The 25,061-nt window shown below is 42.3% G+C and overlaps 1 protein-coding gene across 18 annotated transcripts in view; it reads right to left on the reverse strand.

The window, feature by feature from the left end:
- KALRN (kalirin RhoGEF kinase) overlaps positions 1-25,061 on the reverse strand; it is a 608,090-nt gene that overhangs the window by 280,118 nt on the left and 302,911 nt on the right. For 14 of the 18 annotated variants that reach the window (XM_064494419.1, XM_064494411.1, XM_064494431.1 and 11 more), the window contains exons 11-13: positions 15,851-16,042; positions 5,018-5,226; positions 1,502-1,676 (exon numbers count right to left, since the gene is read on the reverse strand). In XM_064494419.1, the coding sequence (XP_064350489.1) occupies positions 1,502-1,676; positions 5,018-5,226; positions 15,851-16,042 (576 nt within the window). The remainder of the gene's footprint in view (positions 1-1,501; positions 1,677-5,017; positions 5,227-15,850; positions 16,043-25,061) is intronic. The other 4 variants (XM_064494426.1, XM_064494420.1, XM_064494460.1 and 1 more) reach the window with 1 other exon arrangement.

Below are 25,061 nucleotides of genomic sequence, written 5' to 3' on the forward strand. Positions count from 1 at the left end.
TACCTTTGTCACCTCACCTTTATGAAATTTCCCACAGTCACTCCTCACCACATGCCAATATCTCTACTTTTCCACTGGCATTTCCATTGTTCTTTCAATATATGTTTTAATACTGTTTGCCACCTGAAATGCTTTTGAGTATAGATTCGAAGTAAATTATAAATAAACAGTATAAATAAATTCACTTAAAGTTATGGAATGAGTTGGAGGGATAATCAAGATCAAGATTTAAAGGCATATCTTTTCCTTTGTTTCAGAAACTGTCTAGAAAGCACCTTTGAGAACATGATATCTTTAAGCAAGAAACTGCCGTGGCTTCCGGGAAGTCAGGGTAGAGGGGAAGAGAAAGCTCACACGAGAGTAAGGGGTAGGAAGGACTGCTTGAGCGCTGCTTTTCTTGTATATTTCTGATTCTCATTATAAATATTTTTGGTCTCAGGACTGAAGGAGAGGGCACCTGCTGCCAGGACCATTTTCTGGTCCTGCATGGGGCTGGGGATGGGACTGGGACGGGGATATTGGAGCTTTCAATATTTGAAAAAATAATAATTTTCCTTTCAAACTAGTTCCACAGAAGTTTAAAACAGATACTTCTGGGAAATCAATCCCAGGCCCCTAGAAGTCCCAACTCAGAGGAGATGGCTGGAACGCAAAGTAAAGTTTTAACAAATGGTAGATGGAGAATTGGTTTTCCTTCATACCACACTAGTCAGGAGCAAAGAGAAGACAGAGCTTTTAATTTAACTCTTTGCTATCCCTGAAAAGGACAATGCGCTATAGGTATTGAATATTCTCCATACCCCAGAAACCCTACTGGTCTGGCTTTAGTTCCTGTGTCAGAGCAGAAAATAATAAAAGGTGGATATTATGCAGGGTGGACAATATTAACAGGTATCACAAAGGGAGCATAAATAACCAGAACACCTGATTCTGACCTTTCCAGAATGAACTGAGGAGTCAATGAGATGAACCAGCAAACGGCGTTCAAATGGCTCACTTTCTTAACGAGCAGAAAGCAAACTGAGGATACACGTCTTCCTTCCTGTGGCTCCTGAGTTCCTGGCTGCTGTGTGAGTTTGTCTAATCCCTGATCTACAGTCACCAGCGGAGACCACCTAAGTTTAACACCTACCTCCTCACGAGGCTATAGAATCCAACGACTCTACCACAACCACCCAACAGCCAGCTCCATGGTCTTTCAGGAACCAAAGTACCAAGGAAGAGTCCAATGCATACCAACAAAACCCTTCTCAATGGAGTAATCCCACACAGGAAGCGAGCAGAGGGGCTCTGCTTGGCGGTGGGGGTGAGAGGGACTGGAAGGAATACAATATGGTGGAATGTGAATTTGCTGATTCCTAAAAATGTATCTGTGATGCACAGTCCCCTGTCACCCCCCTAGGCTCCCGCCCAATAGTCCCTTCCAGGTCCCTGGGGCAGCGCCCACGGCCAGGAAGCAGCCTGCCCTCTGTCTTCCCACCACATGCCGCCCCACCTCTACCTCAATGGTATACTGCTCAAAGATGCGCAGCTGCAGGAAGATGTCCAGTTTGATCTTCCGCTCGTGGAACAGCTCCTCCATCTGCACCTGAGCATCATCGAGCTGCTGCAGGACTGATTCGATGTGGCTGATGGAGCTACTGTGGGGCGTCTTGTTGTTGGACACAGCCGAGTCCCTGTGGCAGAGCAGGAGAAAGAAGGCAGGGGGCCTTGCCATGTTAAAAGTGATGGAGGAACAGGGGGCCTTCCTCATCTGAGCAAGGGGGATGTGAATTAGTTAAGTCACTCATAATTGACAGATCTTAATCAAACTCCTAGTGTGAGCCTGGCACCATCTGCTTAGTAGGTGAACCAAAGATACACGTATCCTCTTTGAGTTCACAGCACAGTAGCTCCAAGACTAGCTGCTATCCTGTTCTTCAGACAGAATTGTGACAGATATCAAATGAATACATGCGAAAGGATTCCACAAATGTTAGAGGAATGGGATGGTTCCACACATATATGTAGTCTAATGTGTACAGTTTCAATACACACATGCACACAAACACAAATACAATACATAAGAGTAGACAAATTAAAGGCATATGAGGGGGGAGCTCTTCCTAGTTTTACCTCACAGGATTATTGTTTAAATAAAATGAGATCATGGCTACCAAAATTATTCATCCACTTTATAATGCTATGCCAAAGTTCTGGGCTTGTGTTACTACCTTTAAGCTGTAGCTCGGAAAGCATGGGGTCTGGGGCTGTAAGCCTGGATTAAGTCCCTGCTCTGACATATATGGGCTGGTGACCTTGGGAAGTCACCTCCCTGAGGCCCAGGTGCCTCTTGTAAAGTGCACTTAATAATCCCCAGCCTGCTCCCATCACGGTTTGCTGTTCAATAAGACAGTGTCTGTGAACATGTTTTGTGACCAGGAACATGCTGTACCAATGAATGTTAATCCTAAAAGGACACCGAAATGTCAAGTGCTGACTAGGGCACAGGTCCCACTGGGGAGAGTAGAAGCTAGGGCACAAGAGGCTGGACAACCAACAGAGGTTTCAAAGAGGATGAGCTCTAATTTGGGAGTTAGAAGAAAAAGAGGAACCCAGCCAAGTAGATGGGAGGGGCTGGCTTTCTGAGCAGAGAGCATCTAAACAAAACTAGCAAGGGGAGGCGACATGTCATAGAGACAACCAAGAGATAAACACTGTGATCTGCTCAGACAAGTGAGGTGGTGATGACACCTCCAAAGAGACCATTATCATGGGACAACTGTGGAGTTGAAGAAGTTTAGATTCCACAGGGCCTTCAGTGAGTAAGCTAGAGCCCTGAAACTTGAAATAAACAGGCATATTCATTATCTTGTGATGTCTTGGTTTCTTATATAACTTAAGAAGTCAGAGGTCAGGGGAAAATCTTTAGTTTTGAATGCTTTCCTCAGCAGCCTTTCTGAAAACCAGGGCCTTGAAGCTGGTCTTTATCCAGAAGCAATGGGATCTGAGCTCATACTGATTCTGAAGGGAGCATAAGGTCAGTTGTCCACAGTCTCTCCTTCTGTCATCCAGGGAGCTTCCAACCCCAACCTCCTCACCCTGGCCTATTCGGGCACAAAAGCCCACCATGGCGCAGAATCACCCAACCACGAGAAGAACACGAGAGCTGCACTCAACACTATGCCTTCTGCATCTGTTGAGAATATTGCTGCTGGGAGGATATGACTGTTCTTTCTGACGGCTCCCCTCTGTCTTTCTCTATCACAGCTTCCAGAAGAAAGAGGAGGATTTCTGGCCATTTTGTACAGCACCTATGTCAGTGGCACACTGGCTAGGAATCACAGAGATGATGTAAAATGACTTTAGGTACTTCGGTGATGAGTAGCGGAAGAGACGTGGAGGCCTAGGAAGATGTGTGCGCCGGTGTGTGTGAGGCATCCGGCCAACGTCCACCAGGCATCATCCACTCTTTTTCTTTGACTGGTCTTGATATCAGGGAGGCTAGCATCAGGCTTGGGGAAGAATGAACAGTCAGCAGTGGTTCTTGTCACTTGCCTATAGTCCCCTGTGAAATCCATGAAACTTAAACTTGCAGGACAGGCATCAGCCATCTCATTGCCTTCACTATCACTGAGCAGCCTGCAGCCCTCAGGCGTGGCGCAAGGTCGGCAGTGGGTAAGAGCACGTGGCATCTCCACAGACCCTGCCCCACAGGGAGGCCAGACAAGTTTGTGTAAATTATCTGGAGGGGAAAGGCAAAGCCATCACAAAATTCTCAAGCTGACAGGCTCCTAGAGTGAACCCCTTAATGACACAGACGAAGCAGCTGAGGCCCAGAAAGGTTAGACTGCCCACCATTTGGAGTTTTCTTCAGAAGCAAGTAACAGTGGGGTTTCCTAGATAGGCAGACACAACTGTCATGTATTATATATTCATGAGGATGAATTGGGGGAAGAAGGGAAAGAGGCTGTCTCGTTAGTAAGAAATAAGAGGACTCAGAAAATCTCAACTGCATGTTCAGAATAGAAATGATTAATCTAACAGGAAAACATGCCAGGGCCATCCCAAGGTAAGTTCTCATTGCTTTTTAATTGGACAACTAGTATGGGTGGGGGGAAAGCCCTCTCCAATTGAAGTAATTCCCTCCAGCCTCAGGACTGTCCTGGGACGTGTTGATGAGATTATTTCTGTCCGGAGCTGGCAGAGGTTCTGGTGCTCAGTGATCTGGGGATAGGAACAAGCTCCCACAGGCAGACATCATTAGCCCCATCAAATCCTATTTACACAGCACCTGGGCACAGGGCTGCTTGCTGAGGGCTTGCTCAAGGCCTCATGACACTTTATCTGAGGAGCCGATGCCCTTGACAGGGACAGGAAACCAGACATTGATGCCAAGAGAAAGGAGGCAATGGTGTGGATGATTCTAAATGAATGTAAGGCATCAGACAGGGTTTTCTAAGAGTCCTTCTAAGCTGTATTTGTTTAGAATGATATAGAAAGAGTTTTATTTTCTGGGCAGCAGGAAATGGTGGAAAGGTTGTATGTCGGTGGTGGAAAGTAGAGGGAGAAAACATCACACACTCTCTACATTTTCATGGGGCCACAGGCACCATTTGGGGTTACATTTTTCTGACTGGAGCACTGGAATTCAGAGTAGCCCGAGAACAGATGCCAAATAACACGACATTCCATAATGGCTATTTCTCCACATGACCAAATATGCCATAATTCTTAATGAAGATGCTGCTTATTTTCTATTGAATGTTGTTAAATTTTTGTTGTATTCGTATTGCTTGTTGGATGCTGAATAGCATCTTCAATCATACATAATGCTTTGAAACATTAGCGCTTTTCCATTTACTATTTCATTCTAAATGCAAGTTGGGTGCAAGCATTTGTATATCTGACAGATGGAGAAACTGAAGCTCACACAAGACCACAAAGCTGGCTGTGGCTGAGCCAAGACCAGGACATGATGACTTATCTCGCGTCTAGTCCGAGGCATTTCCCTCTGGAAAGCACCGCCCATGCTGACCTGGCCTCGCTGGGCTCCCCCAGGGAGGGAGGCGCTGACCTGAGCTGCTGGATAAGGTCTTCGCCCTCCTTGATGACGTTGAGCGTGGCATCCAGAGTGGCGGTCTGCTGCTGCTGGAACTGCTTGATCAGTTCCTGGACCGCATCCACAGAGTCTGCACAGACATCCTCCAGCATCTCCTTCTGAAGGTCTTCCATCCATGTCCACAACTGCAGAGGAGAGAGCAGAGAGTCACTCAGGGCAGATGGGAGAGGCCAGGGCTGAGGTAAGGGCAGGAGTGCTGAACTGAGGTCACCTAACCGACCCTCAACCAGTCAATGAGATAGCAGACTGTCTTGCTCATCAGCACACTGATAGGTCAGTTTGCATTTCTGTATTTTGATTCATTATCCATCTCTGCTAAGTCTACTCCCTTAGTGCTGGCATTCCCTAAGGACAGAACCACACTCACCTTTACTTCCCTGTGGCTTAGGGAAACTGTGGTCTTAGAGCTGGGAGCTGCCTCATCTTTGAGGGACTGGGAAGAATAGGAAACTGGTGATGGACAAATCTTATTTCATCTTTCATAAAGTAGGGCTCTGCACACTTCCTTCAGGCAGCTGACCCAAGACCAGGATATTATGACTTATCTTGCATCTAATCCAAGATACTGTCCAAGGCATTTCCCACTGGAAAGCACCACTCATGCTGGTTCCTAGAAACCTATCATGATTTTACAAATATGCAAAAAAGAATGTGATGCTCAAAAAGAACCAAATGAAGATTAAGTAAATATGTGCTAGGCTAAATTATTTTATTCTTTTCAGGATTGCTCAGTTGGTTAGAAAGTTGAATGCTAGAGACATAGCTTAATTTCAATATAAATATGAAACATTTCCCTCACGATATTCAAGATGATGAAATGTAGTCAGGATGATATTACTGGTCAGACAACTTGAAAGGAGCTAATTATAGTGTTTTGAATGGAACAAGCACTGGAAATGATGAGGAATTGAGCTGAATTCCTAAAAATCCATTTATTGATACCTCTTCCTCATATTGAACATAGGTCTCCAGTGGCCTACCACAGTGCTCCTCTTCTAACTGCTCTCAGTGGGCATTTTCATGAATGATGGAGGCAAAGATGAGTCTGACATTATCTTAGAAACAAGGAATCTTCACCTGGACAGCAGGAAAGATAAGCTCATGGCTCCACCAGGGGGAAAAATCTGGTAGAAGAAGCCAGGAGATGTGGATTGTGCTCTTCCTATAACCTGTGGCGCCTCTGAGTAAATCACTATACCCTTTGCTCACCAAGACTTCGTATGTAACATAGGCTGGGGAAAGCACAGCATAAAATGGTTAGTGACCTTATGGATCTAGCGTTCTGTAAGTCCTCCATGTTACAAACATGGATAAATATCCACCTTAAGAATATTATTTCATCTTGCTGATTCTCAGTACAGTAAATCATGGTATAGCCTTTGTAAAAAGAGGTAAGAAAAGAGACAATAAAGAGAGACAAAAAATAGTCTTCAGATTTTGGACAAGTCATTCTTTGTTCTTTAGACAGGAAAGGCCATAAATGCGGCAGAAGAGGTTGGGTTAACAAGATTAAAAAGCCCTGGAGATAGTAAATAAAGGGCTTTAACAAATGTTCTTTTTGGATAGATGAGAACCCCTCTAAGCCTGTGTCTCCTAATCTACAAAATGGGAAGAATAATATTTGCCCTGCTCACTCCAAAAATTATGAGAAATAAATTATTTACGTTATCAATGCTTTACATAAATATACACGATTATTAATAAGTCTGTAGTATTGTCATTATAGCTATGAGGAATACAAATTGTTATTATTCAGTGTCCCTGTCATGTAGCAGCTTGCTTCTGGTTGTAATTAGTTCAGTTTCCTTTCTTTACAAATAAACCTTTTGTTGTAAAACACAAGTTTTCTAGACCATATAAGCTGGGATTCATATTCTTAAAGGTATGAATGTATTTATTTCAAATCAGTATGAAATTAGGAAGTTCAGGATATTGGTCACTATAACTTAAAGCTACTTCATTCTTTCCGGCTGTCATTTTGCCTAAAGAGCAAAGACATTTTCCAAATGTATTTAACCCTTGGGTATGAGATAATGAATTCCCTGAAAAATTACCGTATGGAGAAGCAATATAGCATAGTGGTTAAGAGTTTCAAACTGCAGTTTTACCACGTTACCTATATAACCTTGAGTCAGTAACCTACAGTCTTTGCACCTCAGTTTTCCTTATCAGTAAAGTGGGAATAATAATAGTTTTTACCCCCCCAGAGTTGTAAAGATCACTAATAAGTTGATATATATGTGTGTGTTATGTCTGTGTGTATACACACACAAATAAGTGAGATATAAGTGTGTATTTGTGTATATGTATATATACTCAGTATTTATGTAAATTATAAAAACATATATATATATACACACATATGCATATGGTTATCTGTACACACACATACATGCTCACACAGATATATGTATATCACTTAGAAACAGTGCCTGGTATTTAATAAGGGCTACATAAAGTGCTAAGTATTATGATATTTAAGATATTTTTGATACGAGCCATCTCCAGTTCCCACTAGAAGACAGAGGGAAGGTTTGAAGTGCTCCTTCATTTTGAAATTGGTAAAAGATCAATACTGGGTTTGGTCCTTCAGTATGGGATGATGAGCTGGGCCTCTGTGTTCTGTTTCTGCAGCTTTGTCCTGGAATATCTAAGGAAAGCCTAGAGATTGAAAAGTTCAGATATTTCTTTTAAAAAAAATAAAAGAAAAGAAGACATGAAGAGAGAGAGAGATGAACATTGTGGACAGAGAGCAGGACATTTAAGAGAAGAAAAACAAACTCAGTGCATCAGTGGAGGACAGGCACCTGATTAGGATGAGGCTGCACTTGTGCTACAGGAATAAGAGACAGGAAAGGGGCTTAGAGAGATCTTGAGGATTTGATTTTATTGAAGGCAATTTTATTCTCAGTACCATCCTTAAGCTATTTTAACGGCTTCATAGCTTGGAGGTCCTTTTTTCCCTCCTTAATAAGAACTTGAACACCTCTGGTGTAGGTCTAGGGAAGAAAGTCAGCATCATTCCTTTTTGAGGAAATCCACCACAACTCAGGACAGTCCCTCTGCCTGGTGGTCACACAGCTAAATTGCAGGGACAGTCAAAGACCAAACATTGCCCAAGATGATGTGTCAGCATTACAAACAAAAAGACTAGAGAAAGATTAGGGATATTTTGAGGATACACACTAACCTCAGAAATCAGTATCATTTAAAAATACATCCTCCCCTCCAAATATTCTCTGATTAATGAGTTGAAATTGATTTCTCAGATTTCTGGTCATATATTTACTATATTATTATTAAATAAACTCTTGTCTAAGGTAGAGTTAAAACCTACTGTTGAAGAAAGTCAGCTAAGAGATAAACAATCAAATATGACATTAGATGCCACTCAGCTCAGTGGTCAGCAGCCTGGTAAGCAAAGGAAGCGGCCCATCTACCTTCAAGAGGATAAGATGCCAAGTAAAACTGCTAGGAAACTGGACTCAGATACGGAAGGGGATTATAGTACCAGAGACAAAGGGTTAGCTACATCTTTCTCTATTTTTCCTTCTGTAAAAACAAAACCAAAACAACCCAGAGGGAAAAGAGTTCTTGAATGGAATTGATACTTACTGGGAGTAATTCTTGACTCAGTCTTTGTCTGGCTAGTTCTATGATCATGAGAAAACTACTTATTTCAATTACTTCATACTTAAAGTGTATGTGCACACATGTGTGTCTGTGTTCATGAATGCATATGTGTGTGTTTGTGGTTTCTCTAGCGTGTCTCTAAAATCCCTTCCAACTCTAACATGCCATGGTTTCCTTTCAGAAGCTGAGCTAAAGAAGAGGTAGTAACAGAGATATTCTCAGAACTGCAAACCTGCAGTCACAGCTTTGATACCAAGACACCCAAAGTCCAGAGACTTTCGTAGCAGATTGAGGATAATTATGATACCAAGTTAAGAGACCATTTACAACCTTGAAATCCCAAACCGCACGCACGCACACATACACACACGCACAGTTGCCCCTTGGTGGCAGCAAACTTAAACTGCAGGTTCATAATTTTGAATAAGCACCTCTGAAGCATAAAAGTGAACAGACATAAACAGCAGTGTCACTAAACTCTGAGGACTCATATTCCATTCCTTAGGCTATAATTTTCCTACTACCAGAATTTCCTGTAGGTCTCCTACGTATGTGTCCATCTGACTTATCCCTGAAGAGCATGCCTAGATTGCTTTGAAAGGAATCCAAATCGGAGAGCTGCTTCTATGATTAATTTACTAATTATCAGGAAGCCGATGAGACTGAGTCAGAATCACCTCGCACTTCAAATTACCATGAGCCAACGGTTACCAGAATGAAGTGGAATCATGGAGTGAGTCAGGCAGCTTGGCTGCAGCCACCACATGGTTTCTCTCACTGTCCTCCACTTCCATTTCTCTCACCTAGGATAATCCTCTTTACCTCTGCTTATCTAAAGTCTAACAGGACAGCACTGCACCTTTGCCACAAACTCACCTGCTCCCCAGAAAGAATCTCATGCTTCAGCCATTTCCAGACCCCTCCTCTTGATCAAACACCCCTGTACCATGATCATTCTTTCAGGGTTCTGCTCTCTGCTTGGCAATGACTACTGGTCCATGCTAATATATACACTGAGATGGCTTTATGTATTCCTTCTCTCGGAATTGTGTCCAAAAACGCCTACATTCAAAAGAATGAGCCAATTTTGAGAATTTCTAGAACCTTGGCAGGGGTAGAGTTAAAGCAGTCCTTTGAATGCCCTCCATAAAGCTAGCTCTAAGACTGAACTAATGAGTCCAGGGGGCCCAGACCTCATCCTGCTTGCATAGTGGGGCAACCTGAGAAAAGGGCAATTGAAAAGGGCAGAAAGAGAACGACAAGGAAGGGAGGAACTAGGGGGTCTGTAGAACTAATGAGGCTTAGGGATGAGTGGTTAAGGAAAGTGGTAATTTACTCCATCACCTTCTCCTTCTGATTGGCTGTGCCATTTATTCAGTTCTGGCAGCTACTGTGCTGACACAGTTGACTGACCCCTAGAGATGTGGAAAGAAACACCAGTTCCACAGGGTGAGCGACTTCCCCCTCATTTTGAAGAGATTGTTTTTCTTTAGCACCTACTACTAGCTTTTATTTCTTAAATAAACACCATAACGGTTTGGCAACTGACATAGAGGATGAAGCAGTTTTGTTCTCGAGGCCAACATCTCTTGGGAAGATTGCTTTAGTTTTGGTTCTACAGTGGGTGGCCAGGGGAACATGTGTACATGTGAGTGTCTGGCATTTGTGGGGCGTGTGTGTGTGTATGTGTATGTACCTATTTGAGCAGGGTATAGCAGGCAAGAATGATTTTGCAGGGTTATAAACAAACAGAAATGGGCATTTAACTAAACTACCTAATAAAGAGCTGAGGTTGATTATCTTGGCCACATTCCTTAGTTAATTTGACTCTCATATTATTACTATAAAAATATCTAAAAATGGATATTTTGAAAAGCAATTGCAGCATTTCCATGGAAACACAGCATAGAGAGAGAATTCTATCTGGACAATCTCTGCATAGCAGATGACACTTGCTACAAATGCCTTTTCCTTGGACAAAGAAAATGAGGATTTGGGTAAATGCTTCCCCCTGCATCCTCCCCAGGCTCTCCAGACTAGCAAACAGCCAGCTGTCCTCTTGTCCCCAGGCAAAAAAGAAGGTATTTGAAAGTTCAGCCAATTTGTACTCATAGCTGAGGTTCTGGAGGCATGAGGGTCCCAAGTGCATGTTTGTCACTTCTCTTCATTATGTGGCCCTTCTCTCTAAGTAGGGATGAAAGTTTTGTTGCTATAAAATAACATTTATTGGGACTGTTCCTGATTTTCTACTGAAAGTATCATTGAGAAAAAATTATAAAACAAAACTATATGCAAAGGAAAATTAAATCACCCATAACATTCTTAACTTCTTTGTATATTTCTTTCTAGTCTTTATTCCATACGTGTGATTCAAAGTGTGGTCCTACTGGACATACAATCTTTTATATATTATATCACAAGCCCTTTCTCATGCCATTAAGGATCTCTGACAATGCAATTTATAACAACTGCATAATATTTCACTATATAGATTGTGATTTGTTTAATGAGTCACCTAACATGGAATATTTAGATGGTTGCTAATTATTCAAGGTTATGAATAACACTGTAACAAAATGGTTAGAAAGTTTTAACTCTCCAGGCTCCTTTAGTCGCCACAAATTCACAAAGCAGGGCCAACAGGATCAAGCAGAATTTTCAATCTGCTGAAAAAATGAGCCTGGAGGATACCTTCTTCCTATCTTCCCTCTGTTTCCTCTCTGATCCTAATTAGAGTAAATCTTTTGATGTAGGAAGTGGGCAAAAGTAAAATGATGAACTTCACCCTGGGGAGTCATAGGAAGTATAGTTTATATCATTTATGAAGATGGATATTCAGTTCCCACTCAGAAATCTCCTATAAAGGGGACTTTAATTCCTTCAAAATTACATCATACAATGACACTATTACACTTTGGCACAAATGCAAAAACTCAGCAAGCAACTGTAGGTAGGTAGGAAGGAGAAAGAAAAAGAAGGAGGGGAGAATGAATGAAGGAAGGAGCCACGACAAGCACGGGAGCTACCACAAGATCTGTGACAATGTTTACCATCAGCCCTAGCCCCACCCAAGGCCACTTGAGCGAAACTGAGCAGAAGGTCATCCTTCCATTCACCCTATTTACTGTAAAAGGAGAAAACGTCCATAGCAACTCCAGTTCCCGCACAGGCTTGTAGACTTGGCCACTAAGCTTGCTTTGAGTAAAAAGCCACAAGTTTGCCTATAGAGTCAAGAGGAAGGAGTCAAGAGTTAATAGACATGGGATCAAACAGGACCCACATTTAGCAAGGTCTGAGAGGTGGTGCGTCTTAAGAGGTATTAAATGATACGGAGTTCCTTCTTTATTAGACCATCCAAGGATGCTCACTTCTGCCCACCTGATAATCCGTCTCTGCCCGCTACACAGGCTCTAGAGGAAAGCTCCCACAGGCAATCCAGATTCCCCGCCTGTCCTCCTTTCTTTATATTGTCTGCAGAGCTAAAGTCAAAGAACTGGAGTAGATAAAAGATGTGATTGAAAGGGCTTCTCCCTCCCCTCCGTTTTTTAAATTTTCTTTTTTAAGGAGAAATGACCAGCCTCTCACAGTCAGGTAAACCTGTTCAATATTTACTCACCATCACTGTGTATCAGACACAGCAGTAGAAACATACAGTAGAATCTATATTCATACATCTACATGTGTTCTCTACATATGAGCACTTTCAGCTTGATGAGGAGGTGCCACTTGGCTCAGTGGGATCCCTCGATGAGGTACGCACACTGTGCTCCTGTCTCATCTGGGTGGGCAGTTGGAAGCCCCAGGGAAGAATTTCAAGGGAACGTGATGCCTGAGTTAAGTCCTCAAGTTCCTTATTAAGCCTATATTAGAGAAGCATTAAGGAAAAATTTGGGAGGGAGTTTTCTACTAGGAAAAAAAGTAGGTATTAGTATTGTACTACTCAATTTTGTAATAACCATCATCATAATTATCACAAAGTAACAGAGACTAAGTAATTTTCTCAAAGGCACACAGCATGACCAGTGATCTAGATCTGGAAATCAGATCTCCCTGGCATCTAAGAGCTTGCTGTACTTACCGTGTGGGTAAACATGTATCTGTGTGTATGTGCAATATACATATGCATATACATGTATATGTGTACATAATGCATAAGTGTGTACATATGTGCACATGCCTTATTCTCTACTCTGCCTAAAAGGGGCCTCAGACAGACTAGTTTGGGGATGGGAAGGTAACTGAGAGAAAATGTGCAGATATAAAGTCCTGCTAGATGGCTCCCATGAACAGCCTCTCCATGACAGCCACTCAGAATGATGCTTTTCTTTCCATCCTGGAAAAAAAAGACCTGAGGGTTGCAGATCTCTTGAAAGAAAAAGCCTCACTATCACACACCTCTCTGCATCAAGGCAGGACGGCTCCTAATTTCTCTCATATTTGGGGGTCCCAAAGAAGATATTTTGCTACTTCCTGACAGCCTCCAGTTGGAATAAATTCCCTGGTGGAGAAAACTCTTCCAAGTCTCTGTTTCCTGGCCTTTATATAAAGTCTTTACACGAAAGGCAAATGAGAAAAGGCATGGGCTTTGGAGTCAGAAAGACTTGGGATCAATGCCTACATTTACTGCATCTTTGCTACAAGACACTGGGCAAATTATTCTCATGGCTATTGATTAGATAGATAAATAGTCCAGCACACAACAGAGGCCAAATCCATTTCAGTTCCCTCTCCCTTTCTTCACCTGCCCTCAATATCATGCTGCTCCCTGCAGTACTATTTCAGGCAAACATGGTTATATGAGCCGCGGGAAAACAAGAGTCAGATTTAAATTGGACCAAGCTTAGCAAGGTTTGGGAGAGATCTGGGACAAGAATGGTTGATAACTGCATCCCTGACTGTTCCTATCTGCCACAGCCCCAACCCTGGCAATGCTTTACTCTTCTCAGCTGAAGCTACCCTCCCCATCAAGCCTCTGCTTTGGGGTTTGAAAATGTAAAGAGGAAAAAGAAGAGTAAGCAGAAGGAAGGAGAGTGGAGGAGAGGAGGAGACACAAAGGGAAAAGGAGAACAGAGTGTGGGGTAGCAAATGAGAGCACAAGAGCAGAATTCAGGAAGACAGGTCAAGTCTCTGCAGCACTGAGCGGCTCTGAACCCTAGACAAGTTCTTTTCTGGGCCTTCCCTTCCCCATTTGAAAACACGTTTAATAAAGTCTACATCATAAGAGTCTCATGAGGATTACATGAGATGACATACATGTGTAGCAAGTACTAAGTACTCAGAAAAAAGTACTACTTAATATACACTGAATACTTGCAATGAACCAAATCTTAGGCTAGGTAAATCACCTGTAGGTGATTAGTTAGTTGTAATTAAGTAATAATGCTTAATTACTTCAAGCTTAATTACTATTATTATTAATAATAATTATTATCAACATCAAATACAGAAGAAGAGGAGAAGAGAAAGAAAGGGAACTTGAATTCACATTGGAACCATAAGGGGCCTCAGAGCCACTGAGTCCAATCACATAATTTTGTAGATGAGGCAACCCGGGGCCAGAGACACAAGGATTCGCACAAGCTCCCATGGTTCTCCAGCAGCAGGATCTGAACTGGAATCCCAGCCTCCCAGTTCCAAGTACAGAAGGGGGGATATGTAGCTAGAGGGGGTTCCTGGAAGCCACAGTCACCCTCTCAGGAGTGGGACTTCCATGGAAACTGACCTCATCCACCCCCTCCCTTGGCAACTGACACCCCCATAGCCCTCACAAGGAACGTGACTCCTGTTCATTCATGCTCCATTCTCTCACCCACAGGCTCATAATTAAAAGAGAATACACATGCCTTTGGTTTCTGAGACCATTATTAAGAATCAGGTAAGCCACAAGCAAGCAGACAACCAGGCAGGAAAACGTGGATTAAAGATAATCCCCTTGCTTTACAGACACTCATCAGAGAGTGGTTATAGGTCCCACAGAGAGGAGGCAGAGCCAGCTTCACGGGGCTTGCCAGCCCTTCATCTGCCTGGGGAATCTGTTTAGAAAACATTATCTTTTCATGCTTTTCTCTGATAGGCACTGCAACGATTTGCATTCATTCCCACAAAGTGTCAGAAAAACCTGTGAAGTAGTAACAACCAGGCTTCCTAATGCATTTCAAATATCAAAAATCAACTTAATTAAGTAGGGTTAATGTTTCTTCGTGAGCAGCAATCAAACTTTAATTAATACTCCATTAAAATGAATTCCTGGAGGAACACAAGCATGCACACACCTAATGAGTTCATCTGCCAAGGGTGTTATTACAGAAGATGCTAAACGTGCCTCCTTACTGGCCACTTACTCAGTTTCAGAGTGCCCGTGTTAATCAGAAATGAAAAGCAACCCCAGGTTTGCAACCCTCCTCCTCTCTCTGGGCCCTTCTGCCCTGTCAATATTGTAACGCGATCCATCCTCTGGCTCTGATCTCCACTTTGTGAATGATTCAGGGGCCAGATTTAAGCCCATCTAGCTTCCTCCTGCGTGGAAGACACCCCAGTCCCCCTTTCTTCACTGGCTGTCACTCCACAGTGAAAAAGGTGAGGACCATCTCATTTCAATATCACCCTGGGGCAGACTGCATTAAGAAGATTTAATCTTCTTTTAAAAATAAATAAATAAAAATACAGAAAACATTGGGAAACTCTGCATGTTCCCTGCGGGTAGCAAAGATGATCAAAGTTCTGCTGGACTCTGATTTCTGACAGGAGACAGCAACCAAGAGAAACTGAGTGTGGGGTAGGAAGGGAGTCTCTGATCCTCTATTGATTTCTCTTATGGCAACTATTTCTATACCAAGGATTCCCAAATTTCTCCAGCTGCAGACTGAATGCCCTAGCAGACTCCCCAAACACCTGCCTCATCAGCCCTCTCCTCACTAGAGATGAGGAGGGAGTTTTGCCTCACATTGGTCGAGACCTAAATACAGGAACAAGCTGTTAATATCATCAACCTTAGGAGGCTGGTAACCCCCAGACCATCCAGGACCCCGGGCATACCTTGGGGGCTAGAAAACTGACCTGACCCTTGCAAGAAGGAAGCAGCCCAGCCAATGCCCCTCCTCCACCACATGCCCTTACCTCTTTGGTGTGTGTGTGGAAGGAGACAGACATGTCCAGGAGAAGCTTCCGCTGCTCCACCCTGCGCACGAAGTCTTGGATGCGCACCTCCAGGTGTCGAGCTGCCTTGTAGATCTCCTCCGGGTCACATTCCCCCGTCTGAGCCAGCTGCTCTGCTGCTTCTAGGAGCTTGTCTGCATTGGTGTATGTATTCTGCCAGCAACAACAGTGAGGGAGAGTCAACTTGCAGTCACGAACCGAGCTTCACGCCTTCCCCCAGCCCACCAGGGCTGTCCAGAGCTGGAGCGCAGGGTGTGGGCGCTGAGCCGAGAGCTCCCTGAGCTGGCACAGAGGAGCTGAGCACCCGGCTCACCCGCCACCTCTCAGCAAGCCAGCAGCCTGCCTGGCAGCTCAGCACAAGTGGGCACTAGCTAGGTGCCTCCTCCATCCCTGGGATTTCTCTGAGGTGGGGCATCCCTGGAAAGAAGGGAGGAGACACACGAGAATCCCCACTCCCCAGCTGCCCCGGCCCCACACCCTTAGGAAAATCCATCATTGCCCTCACATCTCAGGCTGTATCTGCCAGAGCTAGAAATACCTCATCCACAGGGATGGGCTGGGTTTCTATGTGAGAACACCCGGGAAATGCTAACTGGGAGATTGCTCGACTTTCCCCTCCAGTCCCTTGTAACTACTGGTGTTTATCTTTTGGAACAAAGCTATCTCTTTGGAGGGGAAGGGGGTCAGCAACTCAGGGAGCTGACAGAAGGAAGCAGGCACAGCCAGGGTGAGGAGATGCAGGCTATTCTCTGGGTGCCAAGCAAAGGCTTAAAGCTTGCAGGAAGGTTGGGGAGGAGTCTGGTGATTTTGTTTATCTTAAGCTACTGCACGCATGCACATTCACACATGCACACACTCACTCTCACACACACTCTCTTCCTGTCCCTGTCTGTATTCTCCAGAGCATTTTAAAAGGCAATCAACTCATAATTATTGCTGATCAGGACAGTCACTGCCTTTATAATACAAATATGCCAGTTATTACATACATGCCATGCATACGTCTTTTCCTACGCAGGTTTCCCTTTAAAAAGATCTCCTGATAGACCTTGAGTTAGAATTGGTGACTCAGGTGTACATTATATTTCTTAATATCCCTACAGTGGCCCAATGTCCTATAGAATGGTGAGCAGGTGGTTACTGGTGAAGATGTGAATCTGGCAGCAGGAGCAGTCAAGAACAAAAGCACAGTGAGGGGAAATGGAATGGAATTGTGGAGCAATGACTGTATGGTGCTTTACTTGGCCTATGTCTAAAGTGTCCTCCAGTCTGCATGGAGTTCTTCAGACCTGAAGACCTGGGTGTTAAAGGTTGAATTGTGTCCCCCACTAAATTCACATGCTGAAGCCCTAACCCCCAGTACCTTACAATGGGACCCTTATTTGCAAACAGTTATTGCAGATATAATTAGTTAAGATCAAGTCATAGTGAAGTAGGGTGGGCCCATAATTCAGTATGACTGCTGTCCTGACAAAAAGAACACCACGTGAAGAGACAGACACACTCAGCGAGAATGTCATGTGACACCGAAGGTGGTGATGAGGGATGAATCTGCAAGCCAAGGAATGCCAAAGATTGCCAGCAAACTACTGGAAGTTAGGAGTGTGGCATGGAATAGATTCTCCCTCATATCCCTCAGAAAAAAACCAACCCTGCTGACACGATGATCTTGGACTTTCAGCCTCCAGAGCTGTGAGATAAGACATTTCTGCTGCTTAAGTCACCCAGCGTGTGGTATTTGTTACCCCTCAAACACTAACACATTGGGGTGGAACACCTAAGAGGCTGTTGAGCCCACCTTGGGTTTGATGCCTTATTGACATTTCCTAATTGATGTAACCCAAAACGGGTTATGAGCGCTGGGACATCAAGCCCTTGGCCCCTGGGGCTTTTGAGCAGGGCTGGTGGTAGCCAGAGCCCTGAGCCAGAGATGCGTCAACCAGGTAAAATGCCCTGGTTAATTCAGCCTTTATGTCAACAAGCATAAAATCTCGTCTTCACTTTACTGCTCTCTGCAGATATTGTGTTCGTTACAAATTGAAGGTTTGTGGCAACCCTGCTTTGAGCAAGTCTATTGATACTGTTTTTCCAACAGCGTTTGCTCATTTCAAGTGTCTCTGTGTCAAATTTTGGTAATTCTTGCAATATTTTAAATTCTTTCATTATTATTATCTTTGTTATGGTGATCTGTGGTCAGTGATCTTTGATGCTACTACTATGACTTGCTGAAGGCTCAGATGATTGTTTGCATATTTTAGCAATAAAGTGTTTTAAATTAAGGTTTGTACATTGCTTTTCTAGGCATAATACTATGGCACACTCAACAGACTACAGTATAGTATAAACATAACTTATATGCACTGGGAAATAAAAAATTCATGTGACTTGCTTTCTTGCAATATTTACTTTATTACAGTGGTCTGGAACCAAATCCACAATATCTCTGAGGTCTCCCTGGATACCTCCCACTCTCCTGGCTGCAGCCTTGGCCCATTATCTTTCTGCCTTCTCTTCAGGGAAGAAACAGAGCACTCTAGGGCAACTTGTCCCATAACACTGGCATCTCAGCAATACAGCTATGGTTTCAGTCTGAAGCAGAGGGACAGGAGGCAGGCTTTTTAAAGGCAAAGTGTGGAAGAGACAGTGAATAAAAACACTTCTGGTGTCAAGAGTTTACTTCCTTGGCAACATGAAGTTAGCACCCTTGGCACTACGCTCTGGGGATGAGGAAGGATGAGGTCAAAAGTCACTTTTATAATTCAAAAGAGGCACTTTGGACGGGAGAACATGACTACCAGAGGACCAGTACAGAACTCGCCTCCTGATGATTATTTTTCCAGGATGTCATGGTTGGAACCAATAAGCAGTGAGAGGAAAGCAGCAAAAGGACAGAAGCATTAAGGAGGGAGAGGGAGGGGGGGGGGAGAGAGAGAGAGAGAGAGAGAGAGAGAGAGAGAGAGAGAGAGAGAGAGAGACACAGAAGCATAGGCATTAGGGAGGCACAAACTGATCTCTGGATCTTGACATTAGTGAATGGCAGGCAAATCAAGGTCCTGCCATTTGAAAAGTACTTTACAGTTGACAAATAAATCTCTCTCATCTTCCTTTCTTACCCAATCTGGGGCAGAACTTCAAAGGATCCATCTGTGTTTGAGGAAAACTACCCAAGACTGGGAAAAGAAACTCTTGAAAGTATTAGATGTAACAGCATGCAGTACTCACACAGAGCAAGGAACAATGCCTTTTTCTACCAGTCAGACTGGAAAACCTCATGATTCACAGGATATTGGGTAGAATACTCAATTGAGTCTTGCCTCAACAGAGGTAATTAGCCCTAGACTGGGCACTTCTCTGGTCTCACCTAACAAATCTTAAAAGACCTGAAAGAACCAAACTTTTCAAGTAACAGTGACCCAGAACAGAGCTTAAAGATATTTGTAGGAATACAAAATATTTGTAGGAATACAGAAATATCCAGCAACTGACAAGGTAAAATTCAGAATGTCTTGTGTCTAAGTGAAAAATTATCAGGCATACAAAGAAGCAAAAAAGTATAACCTACAATCTGAACAAAAATCAATCATAACTGACCCATGACTGATACAGTGTTAAAATTAACAGACAAGGAATTAAAAAGTTATTCTAACTATTTAATATATTCAAAGAGTTAAGTAGAGAAATAGAAGACATTAAAAAAAAGACCTTGCACTTCTAGAGATGAAAAATATGCTAGATGGTAAATAGCAGGTTAGATATTGCAGAAGATTACTGAACTTGAGAACACAGCAATAGAAACTACTAAAAAAAAAATGCTGAGAACTGAATCACTATGCTATATACCTGAAATTAATACAATATTGTAAATCAACTATAATTTAAGTTAATTAATTAAATGCTCAGAAAAAAAGGAATTAAAAAAAGATCAGTGAACTGTGGGACAACTTTAAAAAGCCTAATATACATGTAATTGAAATCTCCAAGAGAGGGAGGGAGGTGGAAAAACATTTGAAGAAATAATGACCAAACAGTTCCAAACTAAGTGAAAACTATAAAGCCACAGATCCAAGAAACTCAACAAGTCCTCAACACAAGAAACATGAGGAAAACTACATCAAGGCACATAAAAATCAAATTCAGTGGAAAAAAAGAAAAGGAATTCTTAAAAGTGACCAAGGGAAAAAGATACATTATACACAAAGGAATAAGGTAAGGATCACAGCAGACTTTTCATCAGAAATAAGGCTACTGAGAAAACAGTGTAGCAACATCTTTCAAGTAAAAAACAAACAAAAACCTCAGCCAAAACAAACAAACAAACCTGTCAACCCAGAATTCTACGCCCAGCACAAATATTTTTCAAAAACAAAGGTGAAATAAAGACACTTTAAGGTGTACAAAAGCTGAAAGAATTCTTCACCAGTAGATTTGCATGACAAGAAATGTTCAAAGAAGTCCTTCAGGAAGCAGAAAAATGGTAACAGATGGAAATATAGATCCATACACAGGAATAAAGAACACTGAAGTGCTCTTATATGGTTAAATATATAATATTTCTTTTCTTATTATTTGAATCTCTTTAAAAGATGATTGAATGGTTAAACAAAAATGGTAACAATGTAGTGTAGGGTTTATAGCAGATACATAAATAAAACATTTGACAACAACAGCACAAAGGCCAGGAAGGAAAAAACAGAAATACAGTTGACCTTTGAACAACATGATAGTTAATTTGCATATAACTTATATTCAGCCCTCCATACCTAAGGTTCCTCTGCATCTACAGATTCAACCAACCATAGACCATGTAGTACTGTGGTATTTACTGTTGAAAAATATCTGTGTATAAGAGGACTCAAGAAGTTCAAATCTGAAGTGAGACAATTATATACAATTGTAAAGTTCTTGTACTGTATGTAAAGTGGATAATATCACTTGAATTAAACTGATAAATTAAAGACAAATACTATAAACCCTGAAGAAACCATTAAAGTAACTAAATAGTTATAACTAATAACTCAACAAAGGAGATAAAACAGAATCATAAAAAATGATCAATCCAAAAAAGGAAAAAGTAATTAAGAATAGGTGAAACCATCAGAAAAAAAAAAAGGAAGATGATAGACTTAAACCTAAATACATCAATAATCACATTAAATGTAAATTGTCTAAATACCACAATCAAAAGGCAGAGACTGTCAGATTGGTTAAAAAGGCAGGTCCCAAATATATGCTGTCTATAAAGAATGCACTGCAAATGTAAAGACACAAATAGGTTAAAAGTAAAAGAATAGAAAAAACATAGTATGATAACGCTAATCAACAGTAGCTGAAGTAGCTATATTAATATCAGACATAGGAGATTTTAGAGCAAATAGTATTACCAGGGAAAAATAAGGTGATTTCATAATGATAAAGGGGTCAATTCATCAAGAGGTTATGATAATCCTAAACATTTATGTACCTAATAACAAAACTTCAAAATATGTGAAGCAAAAACTGATAAACCTGCAAGGAAAAATAGACAAATCCACAATTAGAGTCAGAGCTATAATGCCTCCTCTCAAAAATTAATAGAAAAGTAGGCAAGAAATTACTAAGGATATAGGAGATTTGAACACTCTCAACTGCCTTAATCCAATTGACATTTATAGAACACTCCACCCAACAACAGCAGAAGGCACATTCTTTTCAAGTGCTCACAGAACATTTTTCAAGATAAAAATATTTTGGAACATAAATATTTTCTCTGATCATAATGCAATTAAATTACAAATCAATAACAAAAATACTTCTGAAAAATCCTCAATGAGTTAGAAATTAAATAACACACTTCTAAATAATCCAAGGGTCAAAGAAGGCAGTATCGGTTTACCAAGTATGTACAGTATGCTAGGCACTGTGTTAGGCTCTTTATATATATTACCTCTAAGCTTTGGGATCAGTCATAAGATAGACATTATTAATTTCATTTTACAAAAGAGAAAACAGTTTAGGAGCGGTTAAGTAACTTGTTTGAGGAATGTTACAGAGCTAGAAAATGGAAAGCTCTATTTCTAACTGTAATCTCAAGGCTCTTTTCATTGAACCATTTACCTCTCTAAGACTCAGTGTAAAATCTCCATCTCCTCTTCTTCTCTGTTACTTTACTCACTCTTACGCCTCTGATTTTCAATACGACATTGTAATTGTTCACTTGCAACTGCTATCCTTTTGCTTGCAACACACTTCCAATGTGTACATATTGACTTCCAGAGAGAACTGAATTCTCCCAGAAGGAAGAAGTCCTATCTTTACTTATCTTTTTTATATCTACTTTTTACCAATGTACCTAGCCAGTACAGTGCTCTGCTCTCAGTAGGTACTCAACCCAAAAACTCTGCAGCCCAGCATCTTGTCAGCAGTAAGGCTTGGAAATAGATGTTTACCTTATCTCCTAGTGTTTTCCATGTAAATGGGAGTTAGAGTCCCATGACAAAATAAAGAAATTTACTTTGAGCACAGAGCATGTTTAAATACAGTACTGATCTAGCATGTCATGTACAATCAACCAAAATTTTTAACTCGGGTGATACAAGAAAATGCTTTTTCAGTTTTCACCCTGCAGAATCAAGCACACATTCCCCCACCGTCTGCTGGCTCTTGCAGGGAAGGAAGTGCTGGACTCTGACAATGGCAAAGTGGTCTTTGTGGGAAGCAGTAGGATGGAAAGGAAGAAACTCGTTGGTATCAGTGACATGTTAACCCACCACATTACATCTGCTGGAAGGATATATCTTCCTAGGTGTCCTGAGCAAGGGAACAAACAATAATAGTTGCCTCTAATAGGGCAAGTTGTATGTACAAACAAGGAGTAACTAATGACTAGTTCTAATCAGATACTCGTTAAATCAGAGATTGTACCAATCTGCCAGGAGTCCACTAATTGGGACTGATACAAAAAATAACTGTAGCAGATGCTGATAGCCCCCCAATACAAACAGTCTGGGTGCTGAGCTGATCTCTGGGAACCTAAACACTGGCTTTATCACATTTACATATACAATCATCACCCCATCCCATTCTCATACACATCATTACTTGCTGGAAAGTATTTTCCTCTCTGTATCTAAAATGCTTCAACACCTTTTCCTATTAATGATAAATGGTGCAATTTCAGAACTCCACACTTTTTAAGTAAAGTTCTGTTTCCTACAGTCTAACTTTTATGTGTTTAAGAATGTACCTAAGTGAAGAGTTCTGAGAGAAGAAAAGCAGGTGTCCTTTGCTGGGGTGTTCTCCTTTACTGACTCCTTTTCTTCCCTTCTAATCTTCACTAACCCTCTTCATTTCCATGTTATGCTCAAAGGAACTTTGATGTATTTCCCCTCAGCTGCAAGCTGGAAGCCGAATATCTAGGCACTCTCAGGCAAGATAGCAAAAGACATAATGAGAATTAACTATTGGCATATTATCTACTTAATATAATGATAAAATGCAACACCTTCTTTTGGACAAAAGTGTACTGTCAATCCTAGAGGTTGCCAATACCGATGACAAAATATGATTTGACAGAAAATACCAGGTCCAGCTTGTAAGAAAGGACCAGCCAGGCTCCAGAAAATGTGGCCACCCCTAAGGGACTGAGACACAAAGCAAAGAAGAACTTTCTCCTTGACCCTCCCCGTTGATGCTTCCAGGGCATGGAGAGCAGTTGAAGGCAGAGACTGGGCTGTGTGTAAGCCAGGCCTAATGCTTAAACTGGACAAAAAGAAGACAGTGTAGATAGGAAGAGGCCTAGAAGCCAGAGGTTGGCCCAGACCTACAAGCTGGGGCTGAGAGGAGGATCCTAGGGAGCTGAGCAATTAGGAGATCAAAACCAGGAGACTGCCATGCAAACACAAAGCTCTGAAGACTGCAGAGGGAAGCATTTAATCCTCTTCCCACTGAGCAAGTCCCAGATGCAGCCAGCTGGCGTCCACATCGCTGCTGGGAAGCAACCCGCCACGCTCAGAACTTGATAACACGGTCTCTACCCTGCCACCCTTCCCCCTTCCTCCATCTCCTCACTCAGCCCACACTGGAAAAATAATGATGGGGAACATGTAACCACGACAGAAGAATGCGGACAAAAGTATTTTAGGAGTGAAGAAGGCAGACCTAAGCCTTCAGATGTGGATATGTGGATTTGCCCAGTCGCCTGGCCCTGTAGAAGTTCATTCTCACGTGGAATTCTAAAAGCCAAAGAAACAGCAGTTGGTGAGACAGCGTCTCCTGGAACAAAGGCGATTAGGGCCACCTGCTGCAGGGATGGCAATTCAAGAGCCGTTGTGGGGTGGGGGGAATATACCCAAAGTGATGTCCTCTCAAAAGAGTAACTGCAATGTTGCTCCTTTTCCTGTTTTCCATATTCTATGTTTGGCTGTCAGTGGGAGGCAGTGGGTGTGAGAGGGAAAAGACAGGACTTTAGAGAGACAAGACAGTTGGCTTGAAAACACTGTTGAAAATATTGAGGCTTGTGGATTTAATTTTCTTTTCTGTTCCATCCAGAAAAGGACAGATCAAGAAAGGTGCGCCTGATCCAGGGAAGTGGGGCTGGGTGATGGGGTGAATGAGCAGAGGGGCTGGTCCACACTTCTGCCTCCACCCCAGTTAGCACAGTGCTCCTGAGTCCTTTCCCCTCTTGTGGTCACATACAGCCCTGAGTGTCCAGGGCTGCCTGTCCACATCGACATGGATCTGCAGGAGCTCACAGCCTTGGAGCCTCTTTACAGATGTTGTTCCTGCTCACTTTCCACCTTCGCAGACCCTGGACCCCTCCTACTGGCCCCATTCTTACCTTAGCTAACCTCGCTGGGATCCTATGGAAAAGGGCTTCTTAACAGAAGCACTATTACCATTCTGGGCTGGACAATTCTATACGTGGGGGGCTGTTATGGGTTGAGTTCTGTCCCTCCAAAAAGATATGCTGAAGTCTTAGCCCCCAGAACCTGAGAATGTGATGTTTTATGGAAATAGTGTCAATGTAGGTGTACTTAATTAAGATCAGGTCATACTGGAATTGGGTGGTCTATAATTCAGCATGACTTGTGGCCATATAAAAAGATGCCACATGAAGATACAGACACACAGAGAGTGCCATGTGACGTGAAGGTCAAGATTGGAGTGAGACAAAAGAGCACCAAAGACTGCCAGC

Source organism: Camelus dromedarius, chromosome 2 (genome assembly GCF_036321535.1).
Source record: "Camelus dromedarius isolate mCamDro1 chromosome 2, mCamDro1.pat, whole genome shotgun sequence".
In the NCBI taxonomy this organism is placed as follows: Eukaryota; Metazoa; Chordata; class Mammalia; order Artiodactyla; family Camelidae; genus Camelus; species Camelus dromedarius.